The sequence below is a fragment of the Mixophyes fleayi genome, chromosome 9, assembly GCF_038048845.1.
Source record: "Mixophyes fleayi isolate aMixFle1 chromosome 9, aMixFle1.hap1, whole genome shotgun sequence".
NCBI lineage: Eukaryota > Metazoa > Chordata > Amphibia > Anura > Limnodynastidae > Mixophyes > Mixophyes fleayi.
Window position 1 is genome coordinate 1,642,545 of NC_134410.1, and position 15,226 is coordinate 1,657,770.

Consider the following 15,226-nt stretch of genomic DNA (forward strand, 5'->3'; position numbering starts at 1 on the left):
TAGATGAGTCTTAAGATTAATTGTGCCGTCTCTAATAAAAGAAATATGAAATATTCCGCTGTAACTGTTCCTTTTCCTCTCCACGTAGACAGCAATAGCAGCAGACCCCCGAGACCTTTATTTAAACAAAACATTTCTGTAGCTCTTCCTAATATATGGACGTTATCGTCTCTTTCCTGGTAACAAGGAACGACGGGAGATCACACGGGTGCTGACACTGCAGTGAGCACCACGCAGAGAAATCTTAGTTAGAACCCGACTCACCGGAATACCAACCGTTCCTCTCCCGCAGGACAGCCGCACCACATTATATTACCAATGGTTTTATAATACAATACAGTTACCGTCTGTTTTACTGACACTTGTCATGTGATACCAAAATGTATTGATGATCGTACCTACGTTCTCTAACGACTTACACACAACTGCAGTCCTTCATCTGTTTAAATGGGTCATATTCACAAGGATTCTACAATCCCTGTCTCCCGCATGTCCTGATTTCAGGATGGACCCATCTCATCAGGACCTGGTATCCAGCCTCCAGCAGAGACGGTGATGGATCTCAGTAGCCAATTTCAGCTACATCTCCAATGACATAAAGGTTTCACAATGTTTCAGAAACTCCAATTTTAATTTTACTTCACATTGGGGGATATTGTATCAAAGATCATTCTGATACCTGATATCTCTAATTATCTCACCTCGGATGGTAGCAAGTAACACGTGGCTGTGGATTAGGTAACGTCACAAAACGACTGATTCAGGACTCTCCATTAAAAGAATTTCTAAGGAAAAAAAAAAGGACAAAGATATAAACATCCAATTGATCAGATTGGCATAAAATTATATAATTGTTCCATCAAAACCTTATTAAAGACCATTTTAGATTTTGCCATTGTTATATAATATCCCTCATATAGAATCATTAATGACGGGGTTCGGTCCTGTGTATGATTAATGTCATTATCTGACCCGCAGGACCCATCTTACTAACCTGTCTTTAGGTAATTTCACGTCAGGTGTTGGAGAATTGAAACTCGAGGTTACACTGACTGTAATATTAAATTCACTCTTTGTGATAATAACGTATAATTTTGCACTGAAAAGGTTCAAATATATTCTTGTAAATTTAGTGTTTAAAATTTGCAAAACAAACACAAGTTTCTTTCTCTGTGAATAGACCTGGTACGTGTTATGGTAACGGACATTTTAAGTAAAAACAACATTTTCAGATATCGCAACGATGGGATAACGTGATTCTCGGATAGAAGTATTAAGCAACGAAAAATGGCCTTACAGCAATTACTGTTCACACCATCTCCCCTGTCAGGACAGGGAGAAAAATAAAGTGTATTTGAAAAAACCCACAAAATCTCTTCAATTTTCTAAGAAACCGGCGCTTTGAGGCAATTTTATTAAAGACAAAACACGATGGACTTTGTCTTTTAATAAAAGCACCATTTTACAAAATGATTTCAAAGCGCATCGTAAATATACCCCCTGGTATTTGTGACTGGCGCACGGAGCTGTTTGTTCATGTAACACAAATACTTTATAGCTTATTTGTACACTGACATTTAAAGTTGATATTTGTGTGTTACATGAAAAAACAGTCAGTATTTAAATTATGTGCAAAACAGAAAACTAGTTTTCACCCCTTGTAATGTAACATGGTTTTGTCCAGGAGACTTAAGTGAGAAATGTCTTGCCGAAGTTACTCAATGAATCCGGCCCTATATTATTAACAAGTGACATTAAATTTTTTTCTTCTGTGTGTTCTTTTATGACTTTATATTCCATATATGTATTGGACGCATACAGAAGTGTGTATACCCGATTTATGTGTGTTTTAAAACAACGCACAATACTTTTTGTGAGATACTGTGATTGTAGAGCCAAAGTTCACTAGGTTGCCCTGCCTTCCCCTTAGGTTCAAAAATCACACAGGCAAGGAGGAGAATGGAAGATACGAAGTTATCTTTATTTTTCTTACAGTAAAACAACAGAATATAAAACAACACTTTAAACAATAAGTCAGTGGATCACTAGTGTCCACAGAAGTCCCAGCAAGGTTTCCCACCCACCTTCGTTATACAAGAGTTCCTCAGGCAAAAGAGTCTGTCACCAGGAGCTTCAGAGAGTTCTGGTATCTTGCTGTTCCCGGCCGATTGGCCAACTCTCCACCAGCGTTGTGGGGCTCCGGGTATCCATCTCCCCACTCCTGTGGGCACACCAATTTACCCAGAACCTGACGAGTATCTCCCAATGGAGTAAGGTGATGACAGGTCCCAAGATGGAGCAAAAGCCTCCTTCCCCAGGTACAGGGCAGCGATGATCACCGGCTCTGTTGGTAGAACCCAGAAACTCAACACCAGTCAGCCCCACAACTTCCAGGAATCAATCCTCAGAATGAACACCCCATCTTCCCCTGAGTGGCTCTGTATATTCATGGTCAAATTCCCTCCCCCGGGCAAGCCCCTTGGTCTCTCCTTCTTAAACATTTGTTGAGTGCTGGACCAGGGGGTTGGAGTGAGTGGAGATGGGTCAGTCTTCCACAGTGACTCCCCTGCTGTGTCCCTGCCACAATGTCTGGGCCAGACCTGTGTGCAGACAATGGGTAATGCTTATCTTTTCCCACCTCCAGAACTTGGATAACACACAGTCCCTCCTGAAATTAACCTCTTACACACTTGTTATGTGTCAGGACTTCCAGCTGTCCAGCACTTCCTGTCCCTTCCTTCTTACCCCCCCATGTGTCCGCAATAAGTGCTCGCCCTATCCACCGGGCGCAATTTAAGAACTGTTCCTGGGGTGAAAGTCCATGTAACCCTCTGAATTGATGGGCCGGTGGGAGATGTTAACTTAGCAGTGTGGTCCTGTCCAGTCACACTTTTGCTTTCCTCGATGAATTAGGTCCTTTGTATCTGATTACTGTGTTACATTTCATAGTATTACTATCTTAATGACATTACTTTCCACTCAGCCAGACACCTATAACTCCACTAAGGAAAAGGTTTTTGTAATTTGTAAATATCCCTCTCTCTGATCCCCTCGGTTCTTGTACAGTCTTACAGAGCGTCGCCCTCAAACGGATGTTCACAAAAAGTTACTGTACAAACAATTGTGTTAGTTGTATTCTGTGAAATGCTGGAAAACTGTACAATAATCACTTTTGAAAATAATACGGAGTAAAAAAAGATATTACCCCAATAAACCGCTGACTGCCATGTCTGAGCCTCTTGCGTATTCTCTATATAGGTTCTAAGTGCGATCAGTTTACAGTTTAATAATAGATACCTGCAATAACAATGATTTTGTTAGCTATAATTGAGGAAGAAAGCAGGAAATGAGAAGATTACACATCTTCATTAATTATGTAGTTCTGTAAATATTGTGTTACTCATTTCTATGTTAGGCCGGATCTACATCCGGGATTATCAATCTCATGATAAAGCTTTTAAGAAATGACAATGTGACTTTATGCATTTTTATGTGGTTTGTTAGAATAAACTCACAAGATTATGGACCTAATTCATCAAGAAACGAAAAACAAACGTAATGTGTGTGCTTATAAAAACCGCAGGTACATCGGGTACACGCACATCTGTATCCAACCAGAGCGGATGTGAGGATACGTCAGGGTGATGTACACGGGTCTAGGTCCACTCTGCTCCAACAGACACTGCAGGATACGTCCACTACATATGTGGGATATAAAGTCACAAAAGAACGCATGGAAAAATTTTTTTTATGTCACCTGGTAATAATAATAATAATAATATTAAAATAGTAATAATAAAACATTAAAAAAGTTTTGTTTTTTCCCCCCATAAAATACATGTTACTGATTTCTATTATACATAAAATACATTGTTACAGCTGCTCCTGATACAAACACATGTTATAGCTGTATACACAGCCGTCATCACTAGTAATCAGCACTTACACCTGACCTGTAGCTGGTACAAGTGATATCACGTACCTGAGAGATGCCCAAAGCTTGAATTGGACGCTGCTGCATGCGCCCAGCTGGCACCTCCTTACTGTACACTGACTACAGGCATACGCCCTCACTGTACACTGACTACGGGCATACGTCCTCACTGTACACTGACTACAGGCATACGTCCTCACTGTACACTGACTACAGGTATACGTCCTCACTGTACACTGACTACAGGCATACGTCCTCACTGTACACTGACTACAGGCATACGCCCTCACTGTACACTGACTACGGGCATACGCCCTCACTGTACACTGACTACAGGCATACGCCCTCACTGTACACTGACTACAGGCATACGCCCTCACTGTACACTGACTACAGGCATACGCCCTCACTGTACACTGACTACAGGCATACGCCCTCACTGTACACTGACTACAGGCATACGCCCTCACTGTACACTGACTACAGGCATACGCCCTCACTGTACACTGACTACGGGTATACGCCCTCACTGTACACTGACTACGGGTATACGCCCTCACTGTACACTGACTACAGGCATACGTCCTCACTGTACACTGACTACAGGCATACGCCCTCACTGTACACTGACTACAGGCATACGCCCTCACTGTACACTGACTACAGGCATACGCCCTCACTGTACACTGACTACAGGCATACGCCCTCACTGTACACTGACTACAGGCATACGTCCTCACTGTACACTGACTACAGGCATACGCCCTCACTGTACACTGACTACAGGCATACGCCCTCACTGTACACTGACTACAGGCATACACCCTCACTGTACACTGACTACAGGCATACGCCCTCACTGTACACTGACTACAGGCATACGCCCTCACTGTACACTGACTACAGGCATACGCCCTCACTGTACACTGACTACAGGCATACGCCCTCACTGTACACTGACTACGGGTATACGTCCTCACTGTACACTGACTACAGGCATACGCCCTCACTGTACACTGACTACAGGTATACACCCTTACTGTACACTGACTACAGGCATACGCCCTCACTGTACACTGACTACAGGCATACGCCCTCACTGTACACTGACTACAGGCATACGCCCTCACTGTACACTGACTACGGGTATACGCCCTCACTGTACACTGACTATGGGTATACGCCCTCACTGTACACTGACTACGGGTATACACCCAGTCCTCTCCCCGTTCCCTGCCTAAAATCATAAGCTGTAGTAAGGTCCTCTGTGCTGCAAGATGAATTGGACGTTTTATGGCGTATGGTCTGGTTCTGGGCATTCGCAGAGCGATTTTACGTAAAATAAGACACGTATCGGCATTTAGGTGCCTTAATGAATCAGTCCCTATTTGTCCTAAAGTAAAAAAAAAATCTTATTGTATTCCCTCATGTACGTTATCAGTTCCGAGGCAAAACCTTGTAAAATCTCATGATTGAGCGATTAATCGTTTCTCCCATTAAACTTTACAGAATGGATTAATAATCGCCTGAAATTCCTGCAAGCGGATTAGATTGCTGTTTTTTCGCGCTTGAAGGAGATCAGCGCACCACAAAGCGATTAAACGTCTCCTGTGTAGCACATAGGAAATATTAGCAACCAATCATACACCTCCTTTCATTGTCTCACTTGGACCAATATCATCTAATTGCTGATTGGTTGCAGTGGTTCAGTGAAAATCTTGTACCTTAATACAATGTTATTAAATTAGTCCTATGAGTTACAGAACAAGCAGCCTCTGTTATAGGATGAATTACTGCGGATCTGCCAATTTGCGGAGCGTAAAATGCGTTTCTCACACTGCGCACGCCCACAAAACGTGTGTAGCTTTTATGTTTAATGTGTTGCTGTTTCCTTGATAAAAATGCTCTTTCTAACATCCTAAAAAACGAGTGTATTGTACTAGTGCCACTTAGTAGTGTTCACTGACAACTAGGTTCTGAATATGGGCTTACAAACTCTCTTTTTCATGCGAATTTTGGAGACAAAAATTATTCCAAATTAAGTTCCGGCTCTGAATCAGGCTCTGTGTGATTATAAATCACCTGAGTCGTTCGGCCGTAGATCTGATCAGTACAATCTGTGGCTGATCTCTGCTGGAAGCTCCTCAGTAACCATCAGGAACATTGACCTCTACCTCTGTATATGATTTGTGATACAGAAGAGGAAGATCTTGTTGTCATCTGGGGAAGATTCTGAAAAACCAATTCCACAAAAATATCTTTATGTTTGTTTTTGGGGTTACCCCACCATTAGTTAGGGGCGTATATAGGGGGTTGGGGAGGATACAAAGTACCCCCGCACATGCCTCTCTTTTGGGGCTGATTATGGGTTGGAGCAGACAAGCCCAGGAAAACCACATTAAAGGTTGGGTGAAAGATTTCTACTGTCCTGCACGAATACACCCCACCTATGCGGAAAGCCTGGAGGGGTCCACATGGTGACACTCCCCAAACCTGCGAGATTACTCTTGGGGGTCCTATTAGGCTGAAAATGTGACCTTGTAGGAAAGTCTAAAGATAATTGTCAGGTATTACAAAGTATGATACAATCTATCTTAAAATAGCACTAGTGGTAAATGTTTCAAAACACCTTCAGAAGTATTTGTATTGTGATTCCGTTGCTGGTACCAATACTCGTCCTCCCTCGTCTTCAGGTCAAATCTTTTTATTGACGAGAATAAAGGGACAAAAAGGACAATAAAACAACGCAAATGTCGTCATACTAAATCCGTACATAGATTTCGTTATATGACTCCAGCACACGGACACATTGTACCTCCGTCCCGACATGTTTGTTTTGTGGTGTCTTTGGAAATTGGATCCCAGATGACAGAACAGATGGGGAAACGTCACCACAGGAAAGATGTGGTAGGAAAGTGTTCACAAATAATGAGAAAGAAGAAAAACCTTCTAAAAAGGAGAAGTCGAGGTGATGCCCAAAGCAGCCGGACAGACTGTAGCTGTAGTTCTCTAGAATATATCAGATACATTATATAAATCAGCAAATAATTACTTTCATTGCAGGGAAAAAATTTGCTACGGAATTTGCTGATGCTATATAAATACATGATGATTATGATGATTCAAATCAATCAACTCAAACAATTGCATCTCCACAAATCTAACAATCTAGTACGTTTTACCGAGTGAACTCAGCATTATGAACCTCACTCCTTAATATTGTTTATATTTGACATCATCATTGCACAAATCATCATGACATAGACATCTTGTAATATAATAACTGGGCCCCCCTCAATATTACACATAATGGAAATTAATAATGAAATTTAATAATAATAATTAAATTATAATAAAATAATGAAATAATGAAATTTAGGGTGTTATGAGAGTGAACATAAAAATGACAGTTGGAGAAGACTCTATTCTCCAAAAATTATTTTTTCTTAAAAATACCCAACAACCCCCCAGCCCCCAGTACACAGCAGTAACGAGCGATGCCGTCATGCATAAGAATTTACTCTATTAATCCGCGACTGATCTCACCCATCCCGGACCATGAATAATTGTGATTCTTTTATGGCCGTCCATAAAATCATTGAAGGAAAGTCCTGTATGGATCACTGACAATGAGAAGGGCATATATCCTGGGAAAGGTAATTAAATTGCCCCTCGCTCAGAAGGTGACATCACGGCTGGAGATGAGCAAATTGTTTTGTGCAGTTTCAGATTTGGTATAACTGTTATATGTAACTAGGTTCAGTAAAACCTTTGGGTTTTCGGCTATTAAGGTTATTGATCTGCTTTGTGGTTCCTGACAAAACAGTGGGAGTAACGTAACCAAATGATCAACAAATCACAACAAAATGGGAATAGTTTAAAGGAAACATCGCTGGTCTGATTCATCGAGGGACGTAACCGGTGATTTTGTGCGTATCATCCGCAAAATCACTGAGCGCGTGCCCAGAGCCGGCCATACGCCACAGAACGCAGCCACGTTGGATTCATCTCCCAGCACAAAGGACACTGACTGCAGGATACGATGTCAGGGCGGGAATGGGGCGTTGACCCGTAGTCGCAGTGTACAGTACAGACGTGCCAATCTCAGGCGCACGCAGCAGCGTCCGGTTCAAGCATTGGGCAGCTCAAAGGTACGTGATCTTCAGCCGTATCACTTGCACCAGTGTTTCATCAGGAAGATTATGGGGTCTATTTATTAAGCTGCAATGAGCCAAAAATCTGGAGTAAACAGCGGCCATCTCAGCTCTTCTTTTAATTTATTAAGTAAAAGCGGGTTAATGCAACGCGACCCAATTTAACAAGCTTTGCTTATCACCGCCAGCATTAAAAAACTAACGCCAGAGGGGGAGGGGGGTTTCCAGGGGTCGTCAATGGGCCCTGGCTTCATAAATACCACCAGCATGACATTATGTATGTCTGCGGTGCTCAGTGATACAAAATGTCCACTAACCACCACTAACCCCCACTAACCACCACTAGCCCCCACTATCCCCCACTAACCACCACTAGCCCCCATTAACCACCACTAACCCCCACTAACCACCTCTAACCCCCACTAGCCACCACTAACCACCACTAACCCCCACTAACCACCACTAACCCCCACTATCCCCCACTAACCACCACTAGCCCCCATTAACCACCACTAACCCCCACTAACCCCCACTAACCACCTCTAACCCCCACACTAACCCCCACTAACCCCCACTAACCCCCACTAACCACCTCTAACCCCCACTAACCACCTCTAACCCCCACACTTACCCCCACTAACCACCTCTAACCCCCACTAACCCCCACTAACCCCCACTAACCACCACTAACCCCCACTAACCACCTCTAACCCCCACACTAACCCCCACTAACCCCCACTAACCACCTCTAACCCCCACTAACCACCTCTAACCCCCACACTTACCCCCACTAACCCCCACTAACCACCTCTAACCCCCACACTAACCCCCACTAACCCCCACTAACCACCTATAACCCCCACTAACCACCACTAACCCCCACACTAACCCCCACTAACCCCCACACTAACCCCCACTAACCCCCACTAACCCCCACTATCCCCCACTAACCCCCACTAACCACCCCGTGACACACTGTGTGTCATGGAAACAACAAGATATATTTAGCAAACTGTCAGTTTGATGATGGAACTAAATTAACTGACAGAACCATCATTTTGTGACTTGTGAAAGAGATTCAGCCTTAAATACTTCTCCTTTTTAACAGAACGTTTAGGAAATGGAAAAGGGAACAGCTCAAAGTCCGTCACTTACAGTTTGGAAGAGCAGATAGATCACACAGCGACTTGGACACCAGACGAGCGATCACAAGATGCTGTTACTGGTGCGGCGCAGGTGTTACTCCTGAGAATAAGGGGACGGTAAGAATGATTCTATGTTATATATGTACAAATGATACAATATATTCCTCTTCGGACTATAAATATGAACTAGGAAACTGTCAGCAGCATTTGACTAGAAGTACAATAAATATCATATAAATAAACAGCTGTGGATTATTTTACTGCACAGATCAATCTTGGGGACATTGAGGGGTAATGTTTTGCATTTCTGGTGTGTAATAACTTTTGCACAAGCACACAAAGCACTAGTTCCACAACTACTGCTCTGTGCGCGAGAATAAAAGTGTATTATACGCCAAGTAAACCATTTGCGTTCAACTCATCATGACCCCCATGATTGCGGAAGGACAATATTTGGGCAATCACCATATACGTCTGCAGGATGGACAGTGTTATCCTGACAACTTGCATTATATTCTCCCCCAATGTTCAGCTCCGGGGGGTTATATAAATCTCATTTCTTACAGGTATATTGTGCTCTTGCAGCTGTGAATATGCTGTAATTATACTGTTTATTCTATTCATAGCGTTGATCTTGTGACCGGTTATTATCTGGAGTTATAAACCCAAGAGCTGAACTTTGAGACATAAAGATAATTATTTCTGATAAGGAAGGACGGTTACAGCCATATAATCTGTGCTGGGGTTGTTGTGTCATTAATGTGTTAATCACTGATTGCTCAGAACATGTAAGATTGAGAATAGGATACGTTATGTTTGTGAAATCAGAAAAAGGAAACGGCCTTGGAAAAAGAATTATGTTGTCTTTCCATGGGCAAAAAAAAAATCTGTCTTGTTCCATCTGTCTGTATGTAATTAAGGAACAAGAATGACAACATACATGTTCCTTTATGTGAAGATCTGTTAGTGGATGATTCCACCATTGGATGTGACATCTTACACCCCCCTCTCTTACTACAACTTACCTTAATTATGGGGGACATGATATAAGTGCTACGGAATATGTTGGCGCTATATAAATAAATGATGATGATGATGATGATGACATTATAATGAGACAAGAGGAGGTGGGACTGACATACGGTTTTTATGGCGTACTCTGAAACGCTTATCATACTTGTTGAGGGGCCCTCAAGTTAAGATAAAGGATAGTAAAGCTGGAAGGGGTTAATTTGTGATATTTGAAATTAATCTTTAATCCACCTATTTAGCTGAATATATTAAAGTGAGACTAAACCTGAAACTAATATTTTCCTATGGCACAGTGTTTTGCTTCCCTTGGATGGGGTAACAGCTTTGTGTACTCAGAAAAACATTAAGAAGTTTCTCGCTGCACACTACCATACATCTGAAATATGTGTTGCTCACATTATATCCAGCACAGAACCAGGAACTGAACATGGCAGCCTCCACCCAGAAAGGACTCGCAGAACTGCCATAAATCAGTATAAATTACCCGTCAATCATAGGGGAATCCCTGGATATAAGGAGAATCCCATCTGTTCTATTAGTCTGGAATTTCTATAAATGCAGAATCCTCCATCTTATGTATTATAATAATACTTATATTGTGGGATATACCGGTAGATCAGTGTACAGGACGTAGCTTATTCTGTCCATTACTGGGCACCCGGAAATTTCCCTCCTGTGTGACAGCCCAATATCACATTGCCAGGGTAGATGATGCACTACAAGTCTCAGGATGACATGTTTGTTAGACAAGGATATCGTGTAATTTCTGCATTATACATAGTCCACTATATTATATTAATTATTATTATCCTTCTCAAAGAGTAAATCTCATCTCACATAAACTGTAGAGGACTTGGCGAATTGGCGAGGAGTGTGCGTGGTATTACTGAGTGGTGGGAATGATGTCATTGGTGATGGGAGCAGGTCCTTGAGTGCCAAAACTATAGGAATAAGTGAGATAGATTCACGTTATAATGTCCTGAATCCAGTTAGTTGGGGATACCTTGTCGTAGTTGTACATATCTGTGATTTCATCATCATCCGTTTATCTGCAACAACAAACTAAAAAAAAAAATAACTGATTGTTTTTTCTTGTTTTCTTATACAATGTTGAGGAACTTAGTGCGATTATTATGTCCTGTTTTCCGTAGACTTTACCATTCACCACCATGTTGGCTGAGGCTTTCCTCAGCACGGTGATGTACCGGGAAACAATGGCCAGAGAGGATCAGCAAGACAGAGAGAACGACAACGCGCTACCGTCTTGGCAAGATCGCCGTGAAAAGAGTCTAGAGAAGAAAGTGTCCGAGAACTTCAGAGAGTCGTCCGACCGCAGAGAAGATGTCCTGGGGGAGCCTGTAATACCCTTCTCACAAGCAATGTGTATTCCGAAAAGAGACAAAGACAACAGCCTGGACCTCTATACGTCTTGGTCCAGCACGTACGGCAGTATTTATAGGAATTATCCAGATCTGCACATCGGTGGAGATCACATTCTCAACAATAAAAAGGACTCTGGTTGTGTCTTGGACCTGGAAAGCGAGTTCCAAGATGGACCAGTGTTACTCTCGGTGGACATTGACAGCAGTAGTCCTCCTGGTGAGAGCCTGGCTGGACCATTGGTAGAAGGAGTTCTGCACAGTGAGGAGAGCAACCTGTTCCCATCTGCCCCCTTCTCCAACTCCGTCCTCAACGGCTTCCTAGAAAAGAAGATGCAGGAGCTGTACAAACAGTGCATCGAAGAAAACCTAGTGACTAACGCTTCACCCAACCACCTGCTGTGGTCCAGCATCCTGAAGCACAATGTCCACCAGCTCAGCATGCAGATATCCCAGGAGCATAACGTTGGCCACTCGAGGGCCAAAGAAGCTATTCTGCAGTGTTTGTGCAGTGCCACCAGCTCTGAGTTCATCACCCCCATCCTGCTCATCTCAAAGCAGGAAACCAAGAAGCAGTCCGGAACTTTGTCAAACAATGTGGCCCTTAAAAAGAACTGCACCGTACACAGTAAAATCTAATTGGAGTTCTCTAGATTGTATCTCTGGTTGTACCATCAAGGACTTATATCAGAAGAATCAACTTAGAGATTAACGAAACGCGTCATGCTCCGACATGTAGCGCAGACATATCTATCTATTTGTGTATTTGATTTTGAACTGGTCCAATCTAGAGTTGAAATAATCAGTTAAATGTAACACACACATTTTAGATTCTATATAAAGCGTTGTATTTAGCGATGAGACTTCCTCATACGGTCACTTCTCTCTATCCAACAACCCCCTTCTGGTATTTCTGCTTCTCTAAAAATGTAAATAAATATAACATAAAACATGTTTGCTCCAAACCCAAACCATGTTCTCCAGACTATATGATATATAGCGCCAATCTACAGAAATACGCAGTCACCCCACATGTTTTCCTGGTCCCAGTATCACACTGAGGTCCACTAATAACACAGGGTCACCGATGGATCCACCCTAAAAGAATATAACTCCACCTAAATCTTACAATTTCAATAAGTTATGATAAAATATTTGGTGAAAGCTCCAACATTGAGCGCTACTCTTTTCTCTGCTGGTCTGTGTCACACATAGAGCTGTTGTCGATGCCCCTCCTACATGAATATCCCATTTCTGGAGAGCAGTGCTATAATTCTGGAGGCTTCGGAGACACCCACAGGATCTGTACCTCATCGTAACTTACTGACCTCCACCCAAACTAAATGGAAGGTGTCGTACTCCTGTAACTAGTCTACGTGCAGCCAATCAGCTGCTCTATAAACCCCACGCATCTTACAGAGAGGAACCGAACGGCAAGCACTTTAGTTTCCTAGGCTGGAAGCAGACACGCCGCAGTCCAGGCTGCTTATCGACGTTTAGATTTGGGGTGACTCCTTGTTTGACGTTTGGAAGAAATATTTTCTCATAATTTTGTCACTGGGAGATCACTCGGGATTTTGACACTAATTGGCGACTGTAAGATAAAAATAATACTATAGGAACGTCGTACAGAGTTTTAGGAAACGCTGATTTAGTGACTGCAATGATATTTATGTTTAATGTATAATTTGTACAATGTACATTAAATAACTTATCCTTCTGGATGGACAATTCCTGGATTTGTCTGATGTATTTACTTCTTCCTTAGCTCCCAAATTATCTGTCTATGTAGAACACTCAGTATCAGAGTACCCCATTGGTGACAGTGTTTTAGGCGAGTTTTAGTACTTTGTCCCCTTTGCAGGACCAGATTGGGACAACATGGGTCCTAGGCAGCAGTGTTAGGACCCCCACCTGTAATTTCCTCGGAGCCCCCAAACATGCAGGAGCAACACCCATGATTAATCCACAGGGACCACTTTGCAGAAATGTCATTTTGCAGACTGACAAAGCCAGGATCATTCCCCAGACACCCCCCCCCCCACTATAAGGCACAGCTCTCAGCAGTCCCTTTATTGGGATGAGTTCAACGATGTCCATGATTCACCAAACAACGCCCCCAATCCACCCCTTACCTACTAGTTCTCCAAAAGTCAAGTATCATGACGTGGAGGTCGTTTCTCCATTCACTCTGCACAGACCCCACCCTCATTCTGTACACACCAATCATTGCAAATATATCTGCTCTGATTCAAGCTTTGGGCATCTCTCAGGTACGTGATTTTCTGCCGTATCACTTGTACCAGCTACAGGTCAGGTGTAAGTGCTGAGTACTAGTGATGACGGCTGTGTATACAGCTAGAACATGTGTTTGTATCAGGAGCAACTGTAATAATGTATTTTATGTACAGTAGACATTAATAACTTCCTATTAAATGTATTTTATTTAAAATAACACTTTTTTTCCTGTGCGTTATTTTGTGACTTTATATTCCACGTATGTATTGGACGTATCCTGCAGTGTATGTTAGAGCAGAGCGGACCTAGACCCGTGTTCATTCCCAGACGTATCGTCACATCCGCTCCTTGGTGAATACGGACGTGTGTGTGCCCGATGTCTGCAGATTTTTTTTTAAAACCGCACAATACGTTAGTTATGTGTTTCTTTATGAGTCAGGACCTAAGTGTGGTCCCTGAGTGTGCAACTATGTTACATGGCTGATGATCCAGGCCCTGGTTTGTAGGTTAGAGGTGGGCGCATGTGTCTACAAGTCTTATCACACAAATGATGATTCTCCTTCTTTATGAGGATATGAAAGTGTTGGGGTCATTCTCTACTCATCAGCAGACACAAGGGAGCTGTCAGATATCCTCAGACACAAGAGAGCTGTTAGCTGATCAGCGCAGCCGACAAACTGCCTGATTCAGAGAAACCAGGAAATGGTCACTGCAGAATAATTTGTATTGGGATTTAGTTATAAAGGGCAGTTGGCCGTAGTTTACACTGAGGAAACAGCTTGTGCAAGCACTCGTCATAGGGCCCCGGGCTCTCCTCATAGGGCCCCGGGCTCTTTTCACTCCATTTAGCAATTTATTTCAGCGTTAAGATTACATTAATTCCCAAACAGCTCCATCTACTGGTCACTGTGCAGATGGCGTCACTCATCAAAAGATAAAATTCAAAGACCTTTTTTAACATCTATCATCATCATTTATTTATATAGCGCCAGCAGATTCCGTAGCGCTTTACAATAGGGAACAAACATTAATAAAACAATACTGGGTAATACATACAGACAGAGAGGTAAGAGGACCCTGCTCACAAGCTTACAATCTATGGGATAATGTGATTTGTCATCGCTGATAAAACACGTTGTATAAATTACATCAATTACACAGCCCAAGAAAATTTTCTTTTTTTTTAGCTACTGAGGATATTTGAGTGAATTTAGGGTATTTTGTGGTTGCTGAATTCAAAAATGAAAGTATTTTTTTTCAAATTGGGTGTAGTTATGGAGATAATGGATACCAACAATTAATAGGGACCTCAGCCATAACACCTGCACATGGGAATCTACCAGA

The 15,226-nt window shown here is 42.5% G+C and overlaps 1 protein-coding gene across 1 annotated transcript; it reads left to right on the top strand.

Moving 5' to 3' along the window:
• Positions 1–9,343: 9,343 nt before the first annotated feature.
• LOC142101391 (TLR adapter interacting with SLC15A4 on the lysosome-like) lies at positions 9,344–13,377 on the top strand. The gene is made up of 2 exons (XM_075185856.1): positions 9,344–9,350; positions 11,417–13,377. The coding sequence occupies exon 2, from the start codon at positions 11,435–11,437 to the stop codon at positions 12,281–12,283; it is 849 nt and encodes a 282-aa protein (XP_075041957.1). The 5' UTR covers positions 9,344–9,350; positions 11,417–11,434; the 3' UTR covers positions 12,284–13,377.
• Positions 13,378–15,226: the final 1,849 nt, after the last annotated feature.